Raw genomic sequence first — 18,915 nt, 5'->3', positions numbered from 1 at the left:
CCTGGGTTGCGGGCTCATCCCCGGTGGGAGATGTGCAGGAGGCAGCTGATCGATGTTTCTCTCTCATCGATGTTTCTAACTCTCTCTATCTCTCTCCCTTCCTCTCTGTAAAAAAATCAATAAAATATATTTAAAAAAAAAAAATGAGCTAGATGTGCTGTATCATGGACAAGGACAGGATTCCGATCCAACTCGAGGGAATCTAAAACAAACAAATGCGGGAACACAAAAATGGCACACACACACTTGACAATGATCAGACAATAAGTTACGTCTCTCAGCTGCTAAATCTCAGGGTGCTTTAAACAGAGAGGTGAAATGAGGACAAAAGGAAGATGAAAATGTGGACTTTGGGGAGTGCCTGGGTTCCAGTAGGTACCCAGCTAAGATTGGACCTGGCTCACCTCCAGTCCTCACCTCCTTCCCCATCCTGCCAAGATTCATTTTCTCCTCAGAGCCCCCAAAATCAGATCTTTGGGGAGCAGAGCTAGATGGAACTTGATGTTATGAATAGGACCTCTACGTCCCCCGCAAGCCTTGAGCCCCCCACATTCAAAAGAGCCACAATTCTGCCCACAGAAGACAGGTGAGGGAGCAGATGCAATTATATCCCGCACACCCAGATTCCTCAGGAGACCCCAAACTCAGACTGGGGACATGGAGGGGACATTTCTGGCAGAGGGAGGGCTGGCATGGAGGGGGAAGCAGAGGCCCAATCATTTCTACCTGCTGGCCACAGTCTACGCACGTCTTCCACCAGCGCCCCCTTTCCTCCTCCAGAGAAAGCCCACGGGTCAGAAAATGCCTCTAACTCAGAAACCCATCAACCTGGTTCCCAGTCCACATAACTCTGCAGAGGCAGGAGCCACCCCGGCACGGGAACAGGAGGGAAAGAAGGTAAATGTTTAAGAAAACAGAATAAAAATATCAACTATTTAAAAAACAAGACTGGCCCTGGCCGGGTAGATCAGTTGGTTAGAGTGTCGTCCTGATACGCCAAGGCTGTGGGTTCGGTCCCTGGTCAAGGCACATGCCAGAATAAACCAATAAATGCATATATAAGACGAAGAACACACTGATGTATCTCTCTCTCTCTCTTTCTCACTCTCCTTTTTTTTTTAAAAAAATAAATAATTAATTAAAAATAGCCCTGGCCAGGTAGCTTGGTTGGTTGGGGCATCATCCTGATACACCAAGACTGTGGGCTCCATCGACAGTCAGGACACATACAAGAATCAATCAAGGAATGTGTAAATAAGCGGAATAACAAATCGATGTTTCTCTCTCTCCCTTCTTCTCTCTCTAAAAATCAGTAAGTAAAAAATTAAAAACAAACAGAAACCTGCATGTCGGGATATCGACGGGATCCGATACAGCATCAGATTCTGGTTTGCTTCGCACTTAGGGAAATGATAAAACCACATGTTCTCCAAAATAAAGGGAATTCTTCCCAAAACATGTATTTTTTTCTCGGTCGGCTTCCTGGTTGCTGCTGCCGCCCTGTCCTGACGATGCCAAGGGACAGCTGAAGGTAGTTGCCTCCTGGGAAATGCCACGCTCATCCCTGGCTGTAAGTCCAAAGCCACCAGGGAGGGTGGTAACAATTCACTCCTGAATCGGGGTGCGATGCCAAAAACCATCGCCACAAAAGCCCGCTGGTCACTGCACCAGCACACACAGGAGCTCGGCAAACTCCAGCCCCAGGCCCGGCTTTGGGCGCCCCCTAAAGGAAAACAAGAAGCTTGCCCCTAGCACCAAAGCTCCAAAATCCAGGCCAGATGTGGGTGGTGGTTTTCAGCTGCTACAAATTTTTACATATTAAAAAAAAAAAAAAATCATGTACATGTCAAGATGGCAAAGTCGGCCTTTCCACCGGGGGGCCCGCTCCAGAGCTCACAGCTTGGGTGTTGAAAGGGTCAGCAAACCCTTCAACCTCCTGGGGCAGCAGACCCTCCCCCCACCCAGTCTCCAAACCCAAGCACGGTCAGTGTGTCAGCCCCCAAACGAAGATGCAGGTCCGGTGCTCGGGACAGGAGGCAGAAGGGGCTGCATCCCAGGAAAAAGAAAAGACACTTTTGTTGTTGGCTAAAGCCTGTGTTTTAACCAAAGGGAATATAAATTACTCTGTGCCCAAACTAGCACTATTGTTTTAAAAAAGAGAGTAAGGCCTTGGCCGGGTAGCTCATTTGTTTAGAGCATCGCCTGGATACTTCAAGGTTGCGGGTTCAATCCCCCATCAGGGCACGTACAAACAGCAACCGATGAGTGCATTAATAAGTGGAACAACAAGTCAGGGTTTCTCTCTCCCCCCCTTCTCTCTCTCTCTCTCTCTCTCAACAATTAATTTAAAAAAGAGAGAGAGAGAGAATAGAATTTGGAAAATAACAAAGTCACAGCATAGCCCACGGCTGTCCAAGCTGTGGGGACATGGGTCAGGGCAGCCTCTCGGAGAGGCTTTCACGGTTGGGAAAAACCAGCGATGGGATGGAGGGAACTCCGAAATCCCGTCACCAGAGCCCTCAGGAGCAGGCGCACAGGTGGCCCAGCTGTGGGATCGCGGCGTGGAGATAAACCCAATCAGGATTCTCTTCGGAAATCCGCACCCAAGGGTCTCCGGACATCACGGCCACCTCCCCAGATGCCAAGGGAAACAGAGAAACACTCTTCAGCAGCCCGTTCAAATCAATCAGCACGTTTGCAGATCAAAGGGGAGAGGAGGTGTGTAAACAGAAATATCTGATCCGAATCAGATCACCGGCTGAAAGTTTGCCTCCTCCTGGGTCCCTGGTAGGACAAGGCCTCCGGAGGCCTGGGTGGCTCTTAGTGTTCGTGGCGACAGTGGATTCTGTCTTCGGACTGCTCCAGGACGCCCAGCATCTCCTCGATGATAGCCCGCAGCGCCCTGCCCAGCTGGTCTGCGTTGTACGGCTTGCCCAGGGGAGGCACGTGGACAAAGGCTGAGCGGCCGTGGCTCTGGTACAGAGAGGTGTAGTAGGTGAAGTCGCAGAGGTACCTAAGCCGCAGGACATAGGGGCAGGCGGGAGAGCAAAACACAGTCAGACTAGCAGGACGGCCTCCATCCAAACCGCCTGTAAGACACCCGATCCCACCGGAAATCCTCAAGGGGGAGGGAATACTGCTCTCCCTTCCCAGGTTGGCAAAATGAAAACACACATACACAAAAACAACCTATGAACTCCCGGTGCTGGTACGTGTGTGGGGACGTGGGCAGCGTGACACGCTGCTAGTGTGGACGTAAACTGCCCCGGGGGAAGGCGCTTTGGCAGGCTCGCATAATGACGAAGGCACAGTCTTTACAAACTGACGGTTCCAGTTCTTAGAACCTACCTTCAGGAGCCAGCTGCACAGAAAGATAAACAAGGTGTTCGCTGCAGTGTGTGTATAACACAGGACAACAGGAAGCAACCGGCTAGGGTCCGAATGTGTGTGTGTGTGTGTGTGTGTGTCCCGTCCGCACCCCCCACCCCCACCCCGCACACACAATTCATATGTGAAGCCCTCATTCCCAACGTGATGGTATTAAGAGGCGGGGTCTCTGAGAAGTGAGGGCCCTCATCAGTGGCATTGGTGGCCTTTGAACAGAGACCTCAGAGAGCTCTCTTGCTCCTCCCACGTGTGAGGACACACAAGGAGCCAGCCATCTGGAGGAGGGCCTTCCTTGACCTTGAACTTCCCAGCCTCCAGAACGGAGAGCAATACATTTCTGTTGTTGACAAGCGCCCCCAGTCTGTGGTATTTGGTTATTGCAACTCAAACAGACGAAGACACAAGCTAAAGGTCCGCTGACGGAAGGGTGGCCTAATAAACTTCGGTTTATCCACACGGTGGAAAACTACGCAACCAGCTCCAAGGCACGTGGTAGCTCCAGAGGAAGACAAAGAACTCACGAAGGAAGGCCCAGTCGTGCGTCCATAAGTGAAACCGAGGGAGGTGATGCTCGGGAAACTCCATGCCACGTAACCCCGTCCACATAAAAGCAAAGCAAAACGGGACAAAATGCTACAGCAGCATGCCAGGTGCTCTAGACACGTATGGAGACATGGAGGTGATAGGAGGGCTCAGAATTTAAGTCTCTCGCTTACCAGAGGGGTCACTAGGGGGAAGGAGAGAGGGCAAGAGAATTTTTCACAATGGGAACTTATGAGAACATAGTCTAGAATTGTCTGTGCAACTTAAAACTGGTTTTAAAAGGAGACGGATAAGAAATTCAGTCACTCCTACATCAGTCAGTCGGCTGAATTTGTCACCTGCTGCCTTCGGGATGGAGAAGTGTGAGACGTGTTGAGAAATCCAGATGCCAGGTGCTGAGAGGGAGTGGAACAGAGGACACAGCTTGGTCTGGGAGGTAGAGGGGCCCTCGCTAAGGAGGCAACATGTTGGAGCTGAGACCTGAAAGAGGCCTCGTCGGAGGGAGGCAAGTTTGGGCAGAGGCTACAGCGAGTGCAAAGGCCCTGAGGCTAGAGTGAGCAGGGACAGGAGGAGGCTGGTTTGTGGGTCTGGAATGCAATGGGTAAGGAGAGAGTGGAGGCAGATGAGGGTGGAGGAGTGGGTAGGGGCCAGACCACATAGCACCTGGGGATGGTGGGGAGAGACTGGGATTTTATTCCAAGGGCAGTGGGAGCTTCAGGGAGGATTCAGCAAGGAAGAGATATCATCTGACCTAAACTTATAAAAGACCTGTAATAGTCTCCCTTCCAAATTCATGTTCACCTGGAACCTCAGAATGAGACCTTACTTGGATATGGGAGTTTAGCAGATGTAATTAGGAAACAGGAGGTCATACTGGACTAGGGTGGGTCCTAAATCCAATGACCGGTGTCCTTATAAGGAGGCCATATGGCCCTAGCCAGTCGGCCTGTGGACTGAAGGGTCCCAGGTTCCATTCCGGTCAAGGACACGTACCTCGGCTGCAGGCTCCTCCCTGGCCTGGGCCCTGGTCCGGGCTCGTGCAGGAGGCAACCAATCAATGTGTTTCTTTCACATCAATATTTCTCTCTGTCTTTTCCTCTCTCTTCCACTCTCTCTAAAAATCAATGGAAAAATATCCTCGGGTGAGGATTTAAAAAAAAAAAAAAAAAAAGGCCATAGGAAGACAGAGGCAGAGATTGGGGTGACACATCTACAAGCCAAGGAACGCAAAGGGTCGCTGGCAGCCGCCACAGGTCAGGAGAGAGATGGGGAACAGACTCTCTTCAGAGCTTCGAGAAGGAATGGACCTTGCTGACCCTTTGATTTTGGACGTCCAGCCTCCAGAACTGGGAGAGAATAAATTTCTGTGTGTGGTTTTGTTACGGCAGCGGCAGGAGAACTAGTATAGAAATAGACTGCTTGGGGGAGGACTGGCGGGAGGAGCAGCAGGGAGCTGGCGGGTGCAGCATCCAGATGGGAGACGGCAGGGACCGGGGTGGGGAGAAGGGGGCAGATCCATGCGTAATGAGCTCCGGAAGCAGCATCGTGCGACCCGTTAAGAGTATATCCTTTGTTCTGTGGTTTACGAATGGTGAGCCTTCAGCCCTCAGAGGCCAAAGTCACACACTTGGCTTGCTCAGCCCCGGCCTGGGCCGGTGGAGGAGGGAAACCCCGCTCACACCCACCCCACGGAGCCCTACCTGCCGGCATCTTGCGAGATGGTCACGGACACGTCCAGGCCCAGCGTGGTGACCCTCTTACACACGGCGTCCATGTCGATGATGGAGTCGATGCTTTCGGGCCCGTCCTCCACGCAGCACTGGGAGCCAGGGCAAAAGCGGCAATTGTCCAGCCCTTTGTAGCCCTTGTTGTGGCCGCACTTCTCCAGCGTGACTGTGGTTGCCATGCCTGACACGCCCACATGCACCACCAGCTGCAGACAGACAGGCGGGGCTTCACAGGGTCTGTCCCTGGGACTAGGGGGGCCCTCAGGTCAAGGAGAGGGTGGCAGCCTTGCTAGGCTCCATGGGGGTTACACTGTCTGACCTCTTGTTGCTGGAATAGACCCCATAGTCACCACTGCAGAAAGGTATGCCAAGTGCAACATACAAGGATGTGAAACATGCAAGGATGTTTCCGTAGCCTTTTAATACAACCAAATACTGGAAAACATGTAATTAGCTATGTGTGTGGGCTGGTTAAATAAATTATGAACTACATTGCAGCTGCTAAAATGCCCAAAGCAGTTCTGTAAGGAATGATCTCCAAGACATATTGCCAAATGCAAAAGGCCACGTATCACTTTTAGGAATGTAGCCTAAAAATAATCAAAGATGTAATAGTCTTTCAATGCTCACTTCCATGTTACTTATAAAAATGGAAACAAGTAGCACACCCAATTATAAGAGAATGGTTATATTAATTATTAAAAATTACCCAGCGATTAAAATAATGGTTAGGGAGAATTTTTAATGACCTAGGTGATTAAATGCTCATGATAAAATATTTATGAAAAGCAGGATACCAAACTGAATACAGTGTAACTTCAACCATCAGTTACTGGTGTGTATGCTTACACACAGAAGGGGCCCTGTGAGAAACTACGTGAACACTGAAAATATCGGCAGCTACTGAGCACTTGTCATGTGGCTGGTGCAAACTGAGATGTACAGTCAAGTGTAAAAACTATCAGATTTGGGGGGTTGGGCACCAAAAAAAGTGTAAAATGTCTCAATGATTTTTTAAAATGTTGACTGCATGAGATCAAAGCAGGAACAAAGCTCCATAAATCACCCCGGGGTGGGCGCCCATCTCAGGGCCCGCTAAGGAAGCAGCTGCCTTTGCCTGGCTCACCTGTGGGCTGTGCTTCTCCCACAGGGCGGGGATGAGCCTCTGGACTGTCTTGTACTCGACGGGAATCTCGTACACGTGCAGGTCCACGCTGTCGCCAAGGCCCAGCTTCTCCAGCTCCTGGAAGCGAGGGAGAGGGGGTGTCAGAGCATTCGGCAGCACAGCAATAAGGTGTTCCGTGGGGATAAACCGACCGATCGTCAGAAAACAGGCAGGTGTCCAGACTCTGGGCAGAGTGGGTAGGCAAGTGGGCTGGTCTACCCCAAAGCTCTCCCCTCATCCCCTCCCCCACCCGCTCGCCTCGAACTCTATCTGCACGTCCAGGAGCGACAGGGGTGTGATGCTGCAGCCTCTGGAGCTAGGCTCTTGGGTGTGAACCCTGCCTATGTGACCTTGGGCATGTTACTTAACCTCTCTGAGCCTCAGTCTTCTCATTTGTAAAATGGGGATTAAAAAAAGTACTTACCTCACAATGTGCTTATAAGAATTAAATGAACAAACTCACACTAAGAGTTCCAAGCAAAGCTCAAATAATGTTGCCACTGTTACTACTGTTTTTGCTGTTACTACACTTTCCCTGGTCACACCTGATAAGAATTATGCATAGACTTGGTGGGTGGTATATAGCAGGAGCTCAGCATTCATATGCAGGGGCTTCCCAACTCCTTAGGGAGCCTCTAACCATCTTGGGCAGGAGGTGGCCTAAGAACATCATGAATTGTATGCATACAAACCGGGCTAGGGGTTACAGCGTACACACTTTCCTGGGGAAAAGCCGATGCTTTCCACCAAGGGTCTGCCTGTTAACTCCTTGTGGGCGGAGCCTACCACCTGGCCGGCCCAAGGCACAGTGAGCGGGAGGCCCAGAACCAGATTTGCTGGAGGAACAGTGAGCCGGCAAGCCCGGCACCCAGAGGGGGGCAGAGATATTTGGGGATGAAGACTTCAACTCAATATGAAGACCTGGGCATTCTTCACAGTAGAATTAATACTCCAAATAATGATGATCAGTCGAGCTAGTTCACATTGTCCTCAGGTCTCATGCAGTGGTTTGGAAATGCTGCTGCCAGTGGGCATTCTCCAGGGCCGTGGGCGGGTCCCAGGTGCAGCATTTGTGTGACCGGGCTCCGGGAATCTGCCACAGGTGAGTTCCTGCATCTCCTCCAGCGTCGCCTGACCTTGCTATCCCTGCTGCCCAATGCCACACCCAATCACTGCAGTTTACCCTGGAGGCATCTGACACCTGGGAAAGCAGGTGTCTCCTCACTGACAGATAATTCCAAACTGCTCCCCAAAGAGGGTGCAGCAGGTCACCTGGGAGCGAGGACCCCTGGAGGGTGGGTGGGCATGATGGGTGTGTGTGTGGGCATGGGGGGGGGGGTCGCAAATGCCAACACCAGGAACTGGAACACCTTCCCTCTCCTCAAGCCCGGTGACTTGTGGGGCCAGGAAGGACCCCCAGAGATATCCCACAGCTGGACAGATGAGGGCAGAGTGCAACCCTACACCCCAAACCCTGGGGCACAGTGAGCTGCAGGCTGTTGCTGGGACAGTTGGTTGTGGGGGTGTGGGGGTTATGCTCTGCGTGAAATTGATTTTATTTTTAAAAAATATGTCTTTATTAATATGTGTTTATTAATTTGAGAGAGAGGAAAGGAGAGGAGAGAAAGAAACATCAATGATGAGAGAAAAATCACCGATCGGCTGCCTCCTGCACGCCCCACCCTGGGGATTGAGCCCGCAACCCGGGCAGGTGCCTTGACCAGAAATCGAACCTTGACCTCCTGATTCATAGGTCAATGCTCAACCACTGACCCACACTGGCCGGGCTGAAATGGATTTTAAAACATTAAAATACACTAAAGAGAAACTTTGTAAAATACTTCATTTCTCCCACAGTCATTTTTCGTGGTCATTCGTATTTGCATTCTTCGAGCTCCCCTGCCATCTACACCTCGACTCTCTGGACTCACTGTGCAACGGGACCAGAAAAGACATTCGTTAAGGATCTGAGATGCAGAGACAGAGCGGGCACGTGCTGGCCAGCGTGCAATCAGGACTCCCACCTGACCAGATCGCTTTCCACCCGGTCAAACCCCTGAGAAGCGAGGGAGGTTTCAGATCCGTGACCACCATTTCAGCTCCCCGATTTCATAAGCATTTACCCAGTTTCTACACACTGAAGTGATTGTTATGGCCACACAAACGGACAGGCCACCATGTGCTTGAGGTTGGCTGGAGACACCTGAATTTTGTTTGTCAACTCGATTTGGAGACCACATCCTGCTGTGTTCTGCCCCACACTGTCCCAGCCGCCTGGCCCCCAAGGCAGAATCTAAAATCATAACACACCAGCCTGGCCAGTGTGGCTTAGCTGGTTGGGCGTCATCCCGTGCACAGAAAAGTTGCCAGTTTGATTCCCGGTCAGGGCACTTGTCCAGGTTTCGGGCTCGATCCCCAGTAGGGGGCGTGCAGGAGGCAGCTGATCAATGATCCTCTCTCATCACTGATGCTTCTATCTCATCTCTCCCCCTCTCCCTTCCTCTCTGAAATCAATAATAAATAAACAAGTCATTGAGCCCTAGCCGGTTTGGCTCAGTGGATAGAGCGTCAGCCTGCGGACTGAAGGGTCCCGGGTTCGATTCCAGCCAAGGGCACATGCCTGGGTTGCAGGCTCCATCCCCAGTGTGGGGCGTGCAGGAGGCAGCCAATCACTGATTCTCTCTCATCATTGATGTTTCTATCTCCCTCTCTGAAATAAAAATATACATATATAAAAACGTCAACGGAAAAAATACCTTTAAAAAATAACTGAGGTAAATTTTACATTATGGATATTTTACCACAATTAAAAATGACTTAGAAGTCAAGAAAAAAAATTAAATTATATTTATCTTATTATTTACTTCTCTATAGAGAAAAAGCAAACGTAATATAATACTAAGAATTGGGGAATCTGGGCATGAAAAAGACTTCTTTGTATGATTCTTATAACTTGTCAAAAATTTAGTTGGAGGGGGATAAAGATGGTTGCTTCCTCTCCGCACAGGCTGGGAGGCGTCTCCAGCAAAGGCTTTATGTTGGCCGACGGTAAATCATCTCATCCATCCTCACGCCCCACCAACCATGACCCCACCTGCTCTTACCCTCCTGTCCTCACTGCTTGGGGCTTTCCTGCCTTACCCCGTGTCTTCGTCCTGCGCCCTGGCAGCCTTTTCTGGCAACAGAAAATAGGTTTAAAGCCCAGAAATTGACCTGGCCGGTGTGGCTCAGTTGGTTGAGTGTCATCCCATGCACCAAAAGGTCTCGGGTTCGATTCCAGGTCAGGGCACATGCCCAGGTTGCAGACTTGATCCCCAGCAGGGGGCAGGCAGGAGGAAGCCAATCAATGTTTCTCTCTCTCCCTCTCCCTTCCTCTCTCTCTCTAAAAAAAGAAAAAGTACAGAAATTAAAAGAATCCATTTCTCAGGCTGAGGGAGGACTTATTTGTTCAGAGTCTCCGTCAGTAAGTTGTCCCAAACTGAGCCCCTCACAAGCCCAAGCAAGTCAATTTGGTGGCATCGCCTCTGAGGGCAGAGATCAGGGATGCTACTAATTTGATTAGTGACCAATCCAAGCGATCCTCTCTGGGGACAGAAACCCTCCCAGTGGCCCCCATGACATGGGATGTGCCAAGGCCGGATGCCGGCTCTGGGCAGCCCCTCCCTGCAAACCCTCTCTGCCCTCCTCTCCGCCATAAGCGCGATGCCACGCGCCCGCACACTTAGCGGTAGAAAATGAGCCGGGAGCCACAGAACGAGTCACCCTCTTGATCGACCCTGAGTTCCTCACGTTCTCTGGGTGCTGAGCTAGGCCCTTCCCAACTGGGGGAAAATCTGAACCAGGAAAACCCCCTCAAAGAACATGCACACACACAGCAAGCCAGCCCCCTCGTGGCAAAGACCCTGATGGGAGCGCCGCTGCTGCCGTATTCTTAGGGAGCAGACCCTGAAGTCTCCGAATGCCGCTGTCAGTGGGAGGAGGGGTGAATCAGGAAAAGAGCCAGTTGCCCGCCTGCACCAGAGCAGGCTGAGCAAAAGCAACTGGCACACTGGGGCACAGAGGCTGTGCCACACATTCAAGACCAAGCACAACTCCTCTAGGGTGACCGAGCTCAGGATGGCAGCTGTCCCTGGGGCAGGACGAGAGGGGCGGGGGGCGGTGGGAAGGCAGGAGGGAACATTCTAGGCCAGTGGTTCTCAACCTGTGGGTCGTGACCCCTTTGGGGGCGTCGAACGACCCTTTCACAGGGGTCGCCTAAGACCATCGGAAAACACATATATAATTACATATTGTTTTTGTGATTAATCACTATGCTTTAGTTATGTTCAATTTGTAACCATGAAAATACATCCTGCATATCAGATATTTACATGACGATTCATAACAGTAGCGACATTACAGTTATGAAGTAGCAACGAAAATAACGTTATGGTTGGGGGTCACCACAGCATGAGGAACTGTATTCAGGGGCCGCGGCGTTAGGAAGGTCGAGAACCACTGCTCTAGGTGGACTGCAATGGAGCTTGGAGACGTGGGCATGAACACTTTTCTCCTAAGTGAGGCGGATACTGCAGATCAGTACATGTCGTTCTATGCAAATTATTCTCCAATTTTAAAAAGGGTAACGGAGGTCAAAGGGCAGCTATGAAGTTCCTCTGAAGTTATGAGAGGTGGGCGGCCAGTAATCTCGCGCAATTCTTTGCTTCTAAACACTTTCTGTCCCAACAGGGCCAACTGGTTCTCCTGGGGGGCTGGCAGCACACCCCAAGTCCCACAACAATTCGCAGTGAGAGCCGAGCATCTCCGTGAAAGGAAGGGACCGGCCGGGTGTCCCAGACGGTGCATTGTCTGTACCCCGTCTACCTGACAAGACTCCACTGCTCGGACGCGTCTGACCGATTCCCTTGACCCCACAACAAAGACCCTCTTTGTTCCCTGCTTAATAGCCTTAGCAGGTCTGTCTAGACTCGGTGGCAGTCATTGTCCTGTGATGTCACCGGGACTGTGACCCGGCTCCTCCTTGCCTGCTCGGGCAGGGAGGGCTCCAGACGGCTCCCAGCCAGGGGTCCCGGCCCTTGACACCTACACCTGCCTGGGCCTCCGAGGAAGAGACATGCAGCTGGTGCCCCGGGCCACCGGGGAGAGACGGACACGTGAAAATCCACCTCCCCTGCAAGAGGTGCGGAGGAGCCCCATCCTGTGGAAAGACCCAAGTGTGGGGTCACCCCGCGGTCCCCAGAACTCCCACCTCCTGCGTGGCTGGTGAGGTTCTCCTAAGGCTGAAGAAGGAAGGCCACATGAAAGAAGGGAAGCAAAAGACAGAGAGAAAGGGGGCAGGAAAGGAAGAGAGACAGAGAGCCTCACAGGGAGACCAAGAGAAACAGAAAAACAAAGAGAAGCAGAGATGGAGAGAGAGAAGTAGAGAGAAGGGGAGAGACAGAAAGACAGGCCCAGAGAGGCCAAGAGAAACTGAAAGAGGCAGAGGGCGGGGAGCGAGGCACAGGTACAAAGAGAGAAAGATGGAGAGAGAAGAGGAGAGACAGACAGGGAGAGAAGTCAGCTGGTCCCGAGAGGGAAGGAGGTGCCTCCTCCAGATGGCAATTGGGCTTCTGAAGAATCAGTTGGGACAGAAAGTGACGCCACCCACTCTGTAGCCAAGCCCCCATCTTCAGCCGCAGGTGACAGACAACTGTTCCTGCACCCGAGCCTGGACCACCCCAAGCACACTCGAGGCCTGTTTCCTCGCGGTGCCGACCGGACCTATCCAACAGCCGCACTCTTTCCACGGGCACCTCTCTTTTCTCCAGGGCAACTACGAGTGCCCACGTGAACCCCTGGGTGGATCATGCAGACAAGGGGGGACAAGCACGGCCAGCGGCGTTCCAGCACAGGCAAGACGCACATGGTGGCAATAAAGGCAGCAGAGAGGGTTGCATCTTGGGGAGGCGGGTAGCTGAGAGGGGCAGACGGGTTGGAATGTTCTAAACCTTGATCCAGACGCAGGTGACATACAGGTGCACGTGCTAATATTCCATGGAGTTATACGTGTGGGTACTCAGAGGTTATATATACCACTCCAGTTAAAAAAAACAAAAACAAAAAAACCCAGAGAAACAATCGGATCTGGGCAGGCTGGTGTCTTTTTAGCTGGGGAATAGTGGACAATCCCTTCTTGTTTCATGAACTTGAGGAAGAAAATGGGAAGTCTTCCAGAGGCCACATCTGGAAGGATGAGCAGAAACAGAAGGTGTACTTCCCCTCAGGCAGCAGCCTGAAAAGCAGCCATCCTCCCCCCCCCTCCAAGCCCCAAAGCTGGGAGGGGGATTTCCAAAGATTGTTTAATTGATTTTTCTCCTATTTAGATGCAGATGATCATGTCTGGGGCCCAGGAATCCAGACACACGGCTTTGTGTCCACTCAGCCCCGTGAAGGCTCCGGTCTGAAACTCGCACAAAGCCAGACACACAAGTCTTCAGAAACACGCTGTTTCCTTTTTGTCTGGGGCTCCAGGGAGCGGGTGCTCTGAGCAAGGGCTCCGACATGCTCCCATCTGCAGGGTCCCGGGGACCCCGTCCCTGGGTGATAATTTTTTTAAAAAGGTGCTAAGATTTTTGAGGTCTGGAGTAGGGGTGATAAAAAAGGTGGGGGTGCTCCAATTAGGGGTTGACCCATCAAAGTTTCAACTTGAATTTTTCTCCAAATTCAGGGTCCTGGAGTGGAAAGCACGCAATGCTTTAAATCAAGCAGCTAACGGGCTAGGATTATTTGGAGTTTGGCTCCGGTCTCTGCAGATCTGATTTATATAAGGAGAAAACATTTCTCTCTTTCTCTCTGCCCATTGTTTCCTAGTCTGTCCCTCCAAATGCCCCCTCTGACAAAGAAACTGGAAGGCTCACTGGTTGACACCCTGCTCAGGACAGCAGGAAAGACGCCCCCACGCCCAATATACACAGCTTTCTCTTCCCTCAGCTGCAAGGAGGTACCACCCCCCAAGGCTAACACATCCCCCAATATCCCTGCCTGGTCCCCTGCAAAACACAGCTGGGGCGTGGGGCACTTCTGAGGCAATACCATTCCAGTTTCCTGGCTGTGTGGCTTCAGATAATTCCTTCCGGGCCTCAGTTTCCTCATCTGTAAAGTGGGTGTAGGAATAACTGCTCGTAACCATGCAGTTGTGAGGAAAATTCGGAGTGCTGGCTGCAGCGAACACCTGGCCCAGAGCAGCGCTCAACACACGTACGCTACAGCGGTTGCCATCTGGGAAGATGTGTACATCAGACTGAAATATTTCATAGGGTGCGTCACAGGAATGTTCTCATTGTAGATTCCTCCTTTCTTTGGTGCCCAATGTTGCCAGGGGGAGCCCAGCCCCAAGAATGATGCCTACCCTTCATGTCCGAGTTACCTGGACTGCAATCCAGCTGGCGTTCACGGTGTGCTCCCCAAAAGGACCAAACCCTAAAAAAACAAAACAGTAAGAGCAGCATGTCACCGCAGAGTGGCCCTGCTTAGTCTGCCGGGGTCAGGCTGTTGCCTCCGCCCAGAACAGAGCAGGGAGCTGCAGGAGCAGCTGCCACCTGGGGCAATGGCGTGGTGGGGGTGGGGGGCTGTCCTGAGTTCCGGGGCACACCCAGTGGAGCTTCAGAGCCGCCCTCGACACACTTGTCTGCTCTTCGTTGAAGCTGTGTGTTCTTTTCTGTCCTTACTTTCATGTGACTCCCATGTCCGGCAAAAGGCCAGCGGCCTCCTTTTGCTCTGGAAAAGGCTGGTCTTGCTCTCTTCTCAACTTCCTCCCCTGTCCTTGACCCAACGTACAATTATCTTATCACTGTCTTCCTGCGAGGCCTCACCCCCATTCTGGAAAGGCAGGGGGCTGTAGGCACTCTGTGAGTTACCAGTGGATGAAGAATGGCCCTGGCCCTGACCGGTGTGGCTCAGTTGGCTGGTGTCACCCCATGTACCCAAAGGTTGCAGGTTCAATTCCCTATCCGGGCACATAACCAGGTTCAATCGATATTTCGCTCTGAGATTGATGTTTCGCTCTCTCCCTCTCCCTTCCTCTCTAAAAATTCCTCTCTAAGAAATCTTTAAAAAAGAAAGAAAGAACAAGAACGGCCCTTAAGGGATGCATGTGGGTGTCTCCCAGGCCAGGCTGCCCAGACACCACCCCCCACCCTCCTCCCCACTTGCTCGTACTCCAGCCCCGTTTACACACCAAGACCGGGAAACGTGCCAAGTGCTCTGCGTGCACTGTGGCACTCAGCTTCACTGCATCCCTTTCCAAGAAAGGGTGTCCGTGGGCCCATTTTCCAGGAGCCAGACTGAGGCCCAGAAAGGTGAAGCCAGCTGCCCGAAGTCACACGGTGAAAAGGTGGAAGAGCCGAAGAGCTGGGATTCAAACACAGACCCGTGAATCCGTGGCTTCCCCCTTCTCATTACCCTGTCACCTGCCTACAATACCAAGCATCTCCACGGGAGGCTGCCCTGGAAGCCTGGTCACTCCCGTTGGGCCAAGGGTCCCAAACGGTGTCACGGCCTTGGAACAGCTGGACCCCTCCCCCAAGCTGAGTCAGGACCTCTCCACGCCCTCCCCCCTCTGGCTTGAACTGAGAAGTCCCAGCTCAGCCACTGACAAACAGGGTGACCTCAATGACCCTCAGGTCCCCCCTTCTGCAAAACAGAGACAGGTGAGATGTCATGAGCTCCAGCAAGGGCAATGCCCAGTCTGGTGGCTGCCTGCACAGCCAGTCGGCAACAGAGCAACAAATAAGCAGCCAGAGGACGCTGCTGGGGGCGGGACCCTCTCCCCAGTCACGCACACCTGTTCGTCAGGTGCGTGGCTGCTCCCATCCTCCCGGGAAGTCCAGGGCTGGTCCCACCCTCCCAAGCCGCCTGTGTGAACCTCAGCGGGACTTCCCACGGGGACCCTCCAGAAGGCGAGTCAAAATGACTCCCCAGGCACACGCCCAGCGGAAGTGGACGCCCACGTGGTCCCGCCGCGAGTATCCTCCAGGAGGAACAGTTATTTTGGGGGAGTTGGTGACAGCGGGGGCCAGGCTCACCCACAAACAGCCCGGGTGGAGAAGATTTTGTCCCAGACGGTGCCTGGGACCTGAGCTCCACCCAGCCTGCCTCGGGGGTGGGGGTGGGGAGCGGTCCCATTCGCGCGGGACGCGGGGAGCAGGGGTTCGCACACGGTTCATCTGTCACGGGGCGCTTCCTGCCCACGGATCGGCCTTTGTCCCTCGGGGCGGGGGCGGGGGCAGCCCGACCTCGGGAGGTGCAGGGAGGAGTCCGGTCCAGCTCACCCGCTGGGCGGACGGAACGGCAGGTGCCCGAAGGGTCACTGTGTCCACCCGGGAAGGACGGACGCCAGAGGAGACTGCTCAGCGCGGGGCACTCGTCCGGACCCCCCGCGCCCTCGCCTGCCCCGACCCTGACACTGGAACCGCAGGGCGCCCCCTTCTCCACTTTCTACGTTGCACGGACCGAGCTGAGTTCCCGCGGGCGATGACATCTTCCAAACGCGGCGTGACTTCCAGCACCTGCCCGGCCCGGGCCACGCGTCCCACCCCCGGCCCTGCCCCCGGCCGCCCCGGCCCCGGCCGCCGCCATCAGCGCGTACCCGTCACCACCACCGCCTTCCGGGGCTGCTCCATGGCGTTCGGGCTGCGCCGCCGACCCGCTGGAGTCCGGACTGGCGCGCCCGACGCCGCCGGAGCCCGGCCCCCGGCCCCGCCCAGGTCCCGCCCCGCCCCGGTGTCGCCCCGCCCGGGCCGCCCGCGTGCGCCCCCGCGCCCCCACCCCCGGCTCGGCCCGAAACTCCTGCTTGCGCGGCTCCAAGATCCGCATTCAACCCAGGAGCGCGCGGCTCCCCGCGCTGCAGAGCCTCGGTTTTCCCACTTGGAACGGGGGCGGTTTGTACCGTAGGATGTGGCCGCTGGAACTCACGGAATCGGGCGCCAGGGACAAGCTGGTCTCTCACTCCACAAGTGTGCCTTGAGGGCCCGCCTGAACGATCAGGGGGTCCCCCACTTCCCTGTGAGCAACATTCCTTTCGTCCTGTTCTGCAGATGAGGAGCCTGCGGCACAGCTCGGAGGGCCACTGGGCTGGAGCCTCCTGGGATCACAGAAGTGACATTCAGGCCAGGGGGTTAAGCTAAGAAATAGTCGGGTGGTGCTGGAAGGTTCTCTGCGGGCTTCTATGTTGCTAAGGAGGCTGACATGGCCCAGGGACCTCAGCCTCTCCGCCCTCTATCTGCCCACGCTCGCCCCAGGGGCCCTGCATTTGCTGTTTCCTCTGCCTGGGACATGCCCAGCAGTTACCACATACCTAGCCTCTTCCTCTCCTTCGGGGCTCCGTTGGAATGTCACCTCTTCCTAGAAGCCCTCTCTGGCTGTCACCTCCTCCTAGGGGCCCTTCTAACGGGCTGAACTCACCACCACCCAGGAGATCCTTCTCATTTCCTTATTTCACTGAAAGAAATCATTCCTTGATAGGTGCAGCTTTCCTGGTGTAATTCCCCATTTGCTATGACATAAGGGTTAGAACTTAACATGCCAAGAGGGTGTCTCTATTACATCGGTGTCCCTGCACTCAGCACAAGCCTAGCACACAGTCGATCTCCCACCAACCTTCATCAGAGGTCAGAATTCCTCCAAAAACAGCCAGAAAAATAAAGCTGTGTTTCTGGCCACATCCTCAGAATCAGGGCTGCACATTAGACACGGGTCACCGACGTCTCATTCCAAGCAGCTTGGCCCCGATTAGCCAGGCTGCTGCTGAAGTTCCAGCTGCCGCCGGCCCAGGCCTCAGACTACCCGGGGCAGAGGTCTTTGGACTACCCAGAGCCCTGTTTGCAAGCTCAGACTGGAGGTCACATTCTCAGTGACTATTTGGGTCTCTGGCAGCTTCAGGTAGCATTCAGAGCAGGTCTCGTCTGACCAGGGGAGCGAGACCCAAACCAAGTGGGAGAAGAGAACAGAATGAAAATCTCACTCAGAATCAGGCTTTATAGTTTAAACATGTTGAAGTGTCTGGTAGAAAGTGCACATGTTGCTAGAAGCCTAGGATGTGAAGAGAGGGAAGTCACAGTGGGTTTCATTTTCCCCCATCAAAGGGAGGAAACTGCAACACCCAGAATCAGCCCTGATGGGGGGAAACTGAGTCCCATGCTGTTGCCAAAAGTGATTGGGGTAAAGGCTCAGGTTCACTGGCACCTGAACCACCCATGGATCCTCTTCAAGTGTATAACTGGAATTCTCTTTTTAAATCTCCCCAAATCCTTAGAGGAAGGGACTGGTCTTACACCATTTTGCAAGTGAGAAAACTGAGGCCCAGAGCAGGCACGCCACTTGTCCCCAATCACATATGCGAGGGGTGAGGGTTTGGATTAAGAGCATATGGGCATATCCTTAGGGGAGGACAAGCAGACACACACACACACACGCACACACACACACACACAACCCTGGCTGGAGCTGCCAAGATGTGTGCTCAAGGATGAGCTTTGCAAAGGTGTAATCATTGATGCAATGCCCATGTAGGTTAGATGAAGGCACAGAGAGGAGGATGGCGAACTGGAGAGAGAGAGAGAGAGAGAGAGAGAGAGAGAGAGAGAGAGAGAGAGAGAGAAAAGGTAGTTACCTTGGAAAGCCAAGAGCAACAAAATGGTACAGCTGCAGGGAAAGAATGCTTGCCAGCCCGGGCCAGTGCGGCTCAGTTGGTTGAGTGTCCTTCCGTGTACCAAAGGGTCGCTGCTTCCGTTTCCCGTCAGGGCACATACCGAGGTTTCTGGTTCGATCCCTTGGCAGGGCATGTGCTAGAGGCAACTGATGGATGTGTCTCTCTCACATCGATGTTTTCCTCTCTCTCTCCCTCTTCCTACCTCTCCTTCTAAAATCAATTTTTAAAAAGTTTGGCAGTTCCTCAAGAAGTTAAACATAGTTACCGCAGGGCCTCGAAATCCCATGCCTCGGTATAAACCCCAAACAATGGAAAGTATTAGGCATTGAAATAGTTGTAATGAATGTTCACAACAACGCTATTCACAATAGCCAAACCATCAACATAAAATGTCCATCAAGGGATGA

At 53.2% G+C, this 18,915-nt stretch overlaps 1 protein-coding gene across 4 annotated transcripts; it reads right to left on the bottom strand.

Annotated features, from left to right (window-relative positions):
* Positions 1-1,798: 1,798 nt before the first annotated feature.
* Positions 1,799-16,543, bottom strand: PGPEP1 (pyroglutamyl-peptidase I). Of its 4 annotated transcripts, XM_036311779.1 has the most exons (6): positions 16,448-16,524; positions 15,038-15,210; positions 14,228-14,280; positions 6,784-6,900; positions 5,631-5,863; positions 1,799-3,013 (listed from the first exon to the last, which is right to left on the bottom strand). In XM_036311779.1, the coding sequence occupies exons 2-6, from the start codon at positions 15,126-15,128 to the stop codon at positions 2,821-2,823; spliced, it is 687 nt and encodes a 228-aa protein (XP_036167672.1). In that variant the 5' UTR covers positions 15,129-15,210; positions 16,448-16,524; the 3' UTR covers positions 1,799-2,820. The 4 variants fall into 4 exon arrangements, with proteins under 4 accessions (XP_036167672.1, XP_036167673.1, XP_036167674.1 ...); XM_036311780.1 differs by lacking the exon at positions 15,038-15,210 and having other exon boundaries at positions 16,448-16,543; XM_036311781.1 differs by lacking the exon at positions 15,038-15,210 and having other exon boundaries at positions 14,210-14,280; positions 16,448-16,530.
* Between the last annotated feature and the right edge of the window lie 2,372 nt (positions 16,544-18,915).

The sequence above is a fragment of the Myotis myotis genome, unplaced genomic scaffold, assembly GCF_014108235.1.
Source record: "Myotis myotis isolate mMyoMyo1 unplaced genomic scaffold, mMyoMyo1.p scaffold_m19_p_6, whole genome shotgun sequence".
Classification (NCBI taxonomy): Eukaryota; Metazoa; Chordata; class Mammalia; order Chiroptera; family Vespertilionidae; genus Myotis; species Myotis myotis.
The sequence above is the reverse complement of the archived record's forward strand: the minus strand, read 5'-3'. Positions and strand labels throughout refer to the sequence as shown.

Excerpts from the sequence above, each read along its gene's own strand:
- PGPEP1 (XM_036311779.1), bottom strand. The coding sequence starts at position 15,128 with ATGGGCCCACGGACACCCTTTCTTGGAAAGGGATGCAGTGAAGCTGAG. Across the intron at positions 14,281-15,037 it reads TGGCACGTTTCCCGGTCTTG|GGTTTGGTCCTTTTGGGGAG; the intron begins GTGTGTAAACGG and ends TTGTTTTTTTAG. Across the intron at positions 6,901-14,227 it reads CCAGCTGGATTGCAGTCCAG|GAGCTGGAGAAGCTGGGCCT; the intron begins GTAACTCGGACA and ends CCTCGCTTCCAG.